Source organism: Haliotis rubra, unplaced genomic scaffold (assembly GCF_003918875.1).
Source record: "Haliotis rubra isolate DU_JTF1 unplaced genomic scaffold, ASM391887v1 Scf612, whole genome shotgun sequence".
Classification (NCBI taxonomy): Eukaryota; Metazoa; Mollusca; class Gastropoda; order Lepetellida; family Haliotidae; genus Haliotis; species Haliotis rubra.
The window spans coordinates 547,034-555,862 of record NW_025767316.1 but is presented as its reverse complement, the minus strand read 5'-3'; the positions used below and the strand labels follow the sequence as shown (position 1 = coordinate 555,862).

Sequence of the window (8,829 nt, the reverse complement as noted above, 5' to 3'; positions counted from 1 at the left end):
GATCTGCGCAATTGGGAACCGATGACATGTACCAAGTAAGTCAGCGTGCCTGACCAACCGATCCCGTTAGTCGCCTCTTGCGACACGCATTGGTTACTGGAGATCAATAGTCTAACCCGGACCTTCACGGGTACCATGACAACTAAAGCATATAAGATAACCCAGATACATTTGATTACCCAAGCATTAGTGTCTTAATACCATTGCACCCGTTATACACGTAACATATCAAGACCAATGATAATACGAACCACAAGCAGGCAGCACGAAGATATTTCCCCCGACGTGGACACATCAACCACTGATTTACCTCCAGTTGCTTGTGTTTTCAACCACTGATTTACCTGGATGTGACTGTGTTATCAACTACTGATTTACCTGGATGTTATTGTGTTATCAACTACTGATTTCCCTGGATTTGATTGTATTATCATCCACTGAATTACCTGGATTTGATTGTGTTATCATCTACTAATTTACCTGGATTTGATTATGTTATCAACTACTAATTTACCTGGATGTGATTGTGTTATCAACCACTGATTTATCTGGGTGTGATTGCATTGTCAGCTACTAATTTACCTGGATGTGCTTGTAATATGAACTACTAGTTTACGTGGATGTGATTGTGTTATCAACTTCTATTTTACCTGGACTTGATTGTGTTATCAACTACTAATTTACCTGGATGTGATTGTATTACCAACTACTAATTTACCTGGATGTGATTGTATTATCAACCACTGATTAATCTCGTTTTGCTTGTGTTATAATCCCCTGACTTACCTGGATTTGATTGCGTTGTCAACCACTGATTTACGTGGAGATGTTTCCGCTATCAACAACTTAATGTTGGGGATGGAGAGATGGGATGGAAAGAGGGTGGGAGGGGTGGGAAGGTCGGGTGTGCAGTCTAGTGGTCCGGATACGATTCCCCACATGGGTACATTGTGAAGCCCATTCCTGGCTCCCCCTTCCGCGAATTAGCGGCGTAAAAGTATACTCATATACCACATCACGTCGTTCATTCTATCAACCACTGGTAAACCAGTAGTTATTCGTGTTATCAGTCACTGATATACCTGAGTCTGCTTTAACAGTGTGGCACTGTCCCTCGAGCTGTCCGTGTGGCACTCTTTTACCTGGATGGTCCTCTATACTTCCTGTTTAAGTATGGTACATTAAACACTGACTTCTCAACGAGCTGTTCTCATTACAGTATCTCTCAACTAGGGCAAGTGGTTAAAAATATGTCGCTTGCGTTCCTATACATCACCTGACATGGGGGCAGTGCATCGTCAGGCATGTTTTGAGTGGACTGATAAGGTAAACAAGGCCAGTTCATTCTTCAGTCTACAGGAATTTATAGACTCGCCCATAGGGGTGAAAGGCTGTCGTGTATCGACAGAAGAAACATAAAGGAAACAGTTCTGAATCATGTAAATAGGGCTAGTGATATGAATTGCTTCTGTTAAGAGTCTTCAGTGTTGATACTGAATAATCCTGCTGTTGAACGATCCCGTTAGCTGAGTGAAACTAGCCGTCACCTCTACAAAGGGTAGGTTGACCTCAGGCTGGATTCTCGGGGAATACGCTCTACACAGAAAGACCCAGCCGTCAGTATCCTGTCACTGACAAGGGGGCACATTGCTGGCTTCGCGCGGATTTGTGCCTGACAGCGTGCAACATAACTTGTCAGAAGCTTGCACCTGAATATGCGCCGGCTGCACACTGATGAGAGATGGGTTTCAGGTGCGGCGTTTAGTGTCAATCTAGCGAGGGTGGGAGCTAAAGTATGTTGATTAATAAACAAATGCATGGTTTTGGTAGTGAAGTGTGACTTGATGTGGCCATGTGTGGGGTTTTCTTAGATAGAAGGGGTATGTTTGAGAGGTGTGGGTTTCAGATGGGGCAGTTAGGGGTTGTATTGGGTGTGTGTTGAAGGTGTGAAGGCGTCTGTGTTTCGGGGTTGTGGGGTTGTCTTCAGGAGGTGTGGGGTTGAGCTTGGGAGGTGTTGGCTTGTGACCGGGAGGTGTGGGGTTGAGTTTGGGAGGTATTGGGTTGTGTTCAGGAGGTGTTGGGTTGTGTTGAGGAGGTGTGGGATTGAGTTTGCGTGGTGTTGGCTTGTGACTGGGAGGTGCTGGGTTGTGTTTAGGAGATGTGGGGTTGAGTGTGGGAGGTGTTGGGTTGTGTTCAGGAGGTGATGGGTTGTCTTCGGGAGGTGTGGGGCTGAGTTCAGGAGGTGTGGGGTTGAGTTTGGGAGGTGTTGTGTTGCGTTCAGGAGGTGTGGGGTTGAGTTTGGGAGGTGTTGTGTTGTGTTCAGGAGGTGTGGGGTTGAGTTTGGGAGGTGTTTGGTTGTGTTCGGGAGGTGTGGGTTTCAGTTTGGGAGGTGTTGGGTTGTGTTCAGTGGGTGTGGGGTTGTGTTCAGGACGTGTAGGATTGTGTTCGGGAGGTGTGGGGTTGTGTTCAGAAGGTGTGGGGTTGTGTTCGGGAGGTGTGTGGTTATGTTCGGGAAGTGTGTGGTTGTGTTCAGGAGGTTTGTGGTTGTGTTTGGGAGGTTTTGGGTTGTGTTCAGGACGTGTAGAGTTGTGTTCGAGAGGTAGGGGGTTGTTTTCGGGAGATGTGAGGTTATGTTTGGAAAGTCTTGGGTTTAGTTTGGGAGGTGTGGGGTTGTGTTCGGAAGGTGTGGGTTTCAGTTTGGTAGGTGTTGGGTTGTGTTCAGGAGGTGTGGTTGTGTTCGGGAGTTGTACGGTTGTGTTCAGGATGCGTGGGGTTGTGTTCGGGAGGTGTGTGGTTCTGTATAGGAGGTGTGGGGTTGTGTTCGGGAAGTGTGTGGTTGTGTTCAGGACATGTGGGGTTGTGTTCGTGAGGTGTAGGTTTGTGTTGAGGAGGTGTGGGGTTGTGTTGAGGACGTGTAGGAGTAGTATAAGGGCCTTTATGGGGGCAAGATCTATTTTTAGCTATGGGGCTTTATAGGGTCAAAATCTATTGTTAGACTTCACATAGTCTATTTTTAGATGATGAGTCACTGCTCTCTATTGTATATTGAGATGGTGTGAACATCTGGTGTGTCTATTTTTAGACTCGGGTGGGTATATAAAGTCCCCCAAACAGTCCCCATATCATACTCAGTCTCTGAAGTCATTAGTGGATATACATTCAAGTGATTTCACACATTGTGGATATACCAGAGTGCATTTCTCATTGGATTATACTGTGTGCACTGGATTACTAAACAACCTTGTATTATACTGTCTACTGGATATATATTTTCATCAGCCTCTCAACTATACATCTCTGGAGTGACTACACATTTGTGGAAACAACATCAGAATAGGGAATTGAAACAACTTACCTCATATGATCCATAGGAAATCCTCAGCACAAGCTTCACACATATGTCCATGAACTGCACAATTTCACTTAGAATAGTTCCGTGAACAGATCGATTCACACACATATCCATTGTATCCACACATATTTCCATGAATACACATATGCAGTCCAGCAGGTATGTCCAATATTGAGAATATATTCAACATCCTTGTTCCAAGCATGTCTAGATGTTTAGAGGGGTTGGAACAAGTAACCCATTCATGTGAAGAAACAGATTGATTCATACTGTACTCCAACAATGAATGACTCATTTGCCCACCCTTGGGCACCTTTATTTACACAAACACATATATGAACAAAAGTTAACAATATATACACAAAGATAACAAATTAAACATAATACAAAACTAACACTAACTAACACTACAAAAACCTAATATTCTCTAATAATTATCTCTAAAATGTCCAATAAGGACTCTTCATGTTGAAGAGCCCATATTCGATTTTCCACCTCCCCTCTTCTCCACTCTATATGTGCCTGGATGACTTCTGTTAGACTGAAAAAAATAAGGAACAAAATAAGATAAAAATCCTGTATATGATAATAATACATTTACTTCAGATAGTAATAACTTCAATGTATCTAATATACACTTACGAGGAGGAGGTGGGGAGGATGCCCCTCAGTGGTGGTGTCACTGATGTTGGTGGCATCACTGGCAACAGATAGGGTAGAAGGCATTTCCACCCCTGTGATGACACAGTCATCATCACTGAAAAATGAGAACAATATACCTAAATTAACACAAAATGGTTGAAGGTCATAATCACACACACACACACACACACACAAACTTTTGTGTGATTTATGTTAATTCTTTTTACATCATGTATTACATACATTAGTATTAAATCATTTTCAAATTAATATTACTTACTCCACAGAGGTGCTCATGCCCTCAACAGCTTCCAACAGAAGGCTGTCATCAATATCACTGAAAGAGCAATAAAATTGACATTAGTGAAAAAATGAGCCTACTGTTTATCAGAAATTGTGTTTTACAACATTACCAATGATTAACTGAATACTTGTAAAAAAATAACTATTTTATAGCATACTTACTCTGTATCCCAATCTGTGATGTCCGAATAGTTGGGGGAGACTGGGGAAAATTCCTCAATCATGTCTTGGCTGAAATCCATAATGAAAAATGCTTTTAGGACTGTCATTTTACACTAGTCTTAGTGTCATAAGGATTCATGTGAAATGATAGTCAGAAAACATTTTGTGATGATGAAATTACTTTCACAATAATTATCAAAATGTAACATAGAAATACTTACAGTTCCAAAAATTCTTCTGCCATTTTTTTTTCTTGTTAGGTACAACAGTGAATGAGCCAGGGGGTGAAGTGTGTAGGAATGGGGACCCGGGGTTTTAAATAGGGAATATTCACACAAAGAACGTCCAGTACCAAACCCTGGAACTTTTCATCAATGACCTGCATTTTCTTTTCAAGTTTACCAAAAATGACCAACATGTTTTGAGGTTAGCAGCTGGTGCTGGAAAATTACACTAGGTTCACAAAGAGAAGACTCCTAAGGTTAGAATACCGACATTGGACAAATGTACCACCCTATGTTAGCGTCCTTCATTTCTTTCAGTGCTAACAATAGGCCAGGTGTGTCTGTAGTCACCTGGAAAACATTTGGTTGTGCTCTCAACGTTTGTAATCATAAAACGAAGAAACAGCATCTAGATACAAAAAAAAATTACAATTATATGTAGTGACAATATTTACTTTATTTCTTGTTGTTTCAGTTACAATAAAATAGTTGTTGAGTCATTGAAAACAATTAATAACACACAAAAAATAATAATACTGATAACCATGCCTGAATCATAATTAAGAACCAACAAGGCAGATACAAATAATAATCATTATGTGATTACATAGTATGTGATGAATTATGGTAAAACATCTCCGATCTCGAGTCACTTTGTATAAATATAGTTCATAATCTCGTATTCGAGCCATGATCTACATCAAACACATCTTGTACTATGTGTGGATATAATAAACATGTCAATGTTAAATATAGATGACGATGGGGTTAAAATCATAATCATCAGATCATACATACCAGTATGATACCGCAAACATGTCCCATCATCGGCATGAAAATCATGAACGGTAAACTCACAAATTATTGTCCTCCGTATGATTTCATCAAAATATTGAACATGTCCTTCATGATATAGAAAAGTCCATTGCACTAATTCCACACATTTCGTATTGTGTCATCCATGGACATGAATTTCCCTCCATTTCTAAGATCAGACAAAGAAACGCCACGCACGCGGGTTCAGTAGACTAGAGTTACGGCCCTTACCTGTCTCAGTCTCAAAACCGCTTCTGCCAAACCGGTTTCAGTGAAACTTGGTCAAAACGGTTCGCAAACGGTTCTGACTCAAAATTGCTACATGTCCAAACCGGTTACATGTCCAAAACGGTTATGTAGACCAAAAATGGCTTTACAACACTAGTGTAATAGCTTATGTATTTATAAACCGTTTATATATATATTTATATAAATATATTCATTACAGATCATTTAAATTGTTGTTGTATTCAATACAATGAACTGTAACAGTTGTTGTATTCAATACCATGAACTGAAACAGTTGTTACATTGTATTCAATCAACAGGAATGACATTTAAACTGAAACTTGTATGTCTGATACTAGTATGATCATGTTAAACATTTTCGTGGATTCGGTGAAATAGGGTTGACATTGGTATTATAAAAACAAAGAATTGCACAACAGTTGTCTTATGTCAATCCTACAGCAATACATTCAGTGAGTCTAGTACACTCTCAGCAGCTCTATGGAGGTGGTCTGTACATAATGTACATAATCGAGCCTGGACCAGACAATCCAGTGATCAACAGCATGAGCGTCATTCTACACCATGTGCCATGTGTCAACCAGCGAGCCTGACCACCCGATCCCGTTAGTCGCCTCTTATGACAAGCATGGGTTACTGAAGGGTAACCCAGAGGAACAATACATTAAGAAACAAGAGAGATATACAGATTTCATTGTTTATTAGCTCCGTTTCAAATGAGTAGACATTAGGATAGGAGCTCTCCCAAATGCCTACTTTACATCTGTTGTCTTATTACCCTTCATCATCATCCACCTGTCCTTCACTCTCTTCATCAGATGTTATGTCTTCATCTTCGGTCATGCCTTCGACCCAAGACTTATATTGGTACAATTTTGAAATCACTTCATGATACATATTATTTGTGTCTTTTACTCGTTTCAGTATTCCTTGTGTCTTTGGACCATCCTGCATATGGTACAGATAAGTAATAAATCGGGCATACGTCTCTTTAAACGTGCTCCAGATCAATTTGTTCAGTTTGGCTTGAATCATGTCTTCGTTTAAACCTCTTTTTATGTACAGCTGTCGTTTCTCATCCAAAAAGTCTTTATTCAGCTCACGCGTACGTGAATACATTTGTCTTATACCTTGCTCTTCGAGATCAACCATCTTATTTTTCCTGTTGTGTGTGACATCGCTTAATGATTCAACATCATCGTCCTCATTTTCCATTTCAGGACATTGTTTATCGTGTAAATGTCTTTGTAAGTTATGGTTAGTGCTAAACACTTGACCACAATAGTCACAATCCACCAGAGGACGTGGTCTCTTTACAGGTGAGAAGTTGTTGTCTTCCTCCCACTGCCTTTTCACTTGGGGTATCCCAGGAGGACCCACTGAAGACTTTTCGGGACACCAGTTTCTTCTGTGTTTTTGCAAATCTTGCACATCTTGAAACACGAGTCCACAGGCATCACAAGTTGGCATGGTTGAGAGGTTTTCTTCACACGTCTGCTCAGCTGAACATCTAACTCGGACTGATTTGTCCTGGCTTGGAGGTGTCCTTTTAAACTGAATGCATTGGGACAAAGTCGCCTATGGGGAGGTGTTTGGGGTTTTAGATCAACCAACAAGTAGCCATAAGGCTTCTGGGTAGCCCTTTGAAACAGCTCCATGAAATGGTCTGCGTTACCTGGATACATTTGCCTCGCCAAAGTCATGATGGGTTGTTGATCGATAGGGTTGTTGAACAGAAGCAGATAATGACAGTTTCTTCGTTGTGTGGGATCCTTACTGAAATACAAATTCTGGTTCAAGGCGATCACTGAGAGATTACGATGATGACTTCCTTCCGTAAACAGATCTGTAATGCGTGGATCTTTGCTGGCAGTAGACATTAAGTCATCGAGGATAACCACGTTCACCACATGGGGGTCTAGAAATGCATCCTTTTCGAGATCAGAAGGAATGCCTTGATGAAATTCCACATAGGGATAAACATGGGTTTGAATGGCATTATACAAGGGCTGCCATCGTTTGTAGAGCCATATAATACGTTCAGGATAAGGTTTAATGTTCATCCTTTCTAGAATCTGTTTCACTAAGTAGGTTTTCCCACAGGAGGTTGGCCCTGAGACAATCATGGTGAAGGGGTGAATCAGTCTACATTCTTCCAATGACTGGGTAATACTTTCTGATGAATGTGGTTGCTGCTGCTGCTGCTGCTGCTGCTGCTGCTGCTGCTGTGGTGGTGGTGGTGGTGACGGCTGCTGCTGCTGCTGCTGCTTGATATCTTTTGGATGTTTTGTTCGAATATGACGGGACAAGTCATGAGCCCAAACATATTGTTTGGAGCATATGGGACAGGGATGCATAATGATGTTCACACGTCAACAGTCCTACTACAAATGATACATTTAGCCTTTTGTCTCTATTTAAAAATATGTTTTCATTCGCTTTGTGTTTTCCCTATTGACGGCACTTTCCCTTTCTCTCTTCAACTTGGCTTTAGCTTGTTCAACCACTTGTTGAGTAGGGGTAACGAAATTAATCTTAGGTTGCTCTGTGGTTTCTGGTTTTTGTTTGTCTTTCTTCCACTCTGGATCATACAGTTCCAAATATCGATCGACAGACAACATGGCAGATTTTTCTCCTCCACGTGTTATAGAATGATAAGGGTCTCCTTTCCCTTCAGCCCCACATGACTACCCCAACGGGTCACCTCTTTCTGAGGTACTCCCACCAGGGCCAAATACGGACAATCTGGAGACCATTTTTCATGTTCGGCCCAGGGATCATCATCTACTTCCCAGTTCTTGAGAACGAGACCACATTGAAAACAATTGCAAGCGTCCCCTCTGATTAAGTACACAAATCCTGCCTGAGCCATGTGACTAGGACTCTGTTTCATTTGCACTGGCCAGTCTTTAAACGAATCGAGTCTTTTCTGGAATGAAGTCCATTCAGTCTTGATTGCACAGCAATCGGCAACGACAGTCCTGTCGAATGGGTAATGTCCACACACATCCATGATATCCCAGACCAATGTCAACACGTCCGCACAGTACAGCGTCTAAACCAAGAATGGCTTTACACCCA

The 8,829-nt window shown here is 41.5% G+C and overlaps 1 protein-coding gene across 1 annotated transcript; it reads right to left on the bottom strand.

Moving 5' to 3' along the window:
- Positions 1-1,802: 1,802 nt before the first annotated feature.
- LOC124255917 (DNA-directed RNA polymerase II subunit RPB1-like) lies at positions 1,803-5,470 on the bottom strand. The gene is made up of 5 exons (XM_046689869.1): positions 4,681-5,470; positions 4,460-4,528; positions 4,275-4,331; positions 3,995-4,109; positions 1,803-2,933 (listed from the first exon to the last, which is right to left on the bottom strand). Exons 1-5 carry the CDS (start codon positions 4,701-4,703, stop codon positions 1,803-1,805), a joined length of 1,395 nt encoding a protein of 464 aa, XP_046545825.1. The 5' UTR covers positions 4,704-5,470.
- Positions 5,471-8,829: the final 3,359 nt, after the last annotated feature.

Coding starts and splice junctions, on each gene's coding strand:
- LOC124255917 (XM_046689869.1), bottom strand. CDS start 4,703: ATGGCAGAAGAATTTTTGGAACT. Junction 4,529..4,680: donor GCAGAAGAATTTTTGGAACT/GTAAGTATTTCT, acceptor TATGGATTTCAG/CCAAGACATGATTGAGGAAT. Junction 2,934..3,994: donor ATCCTCCCCACCTCCTCCTC/GTAAGTGTATAT, acceptor GCCCCCATAAAG/GCCCTTATACTACTCCTACA.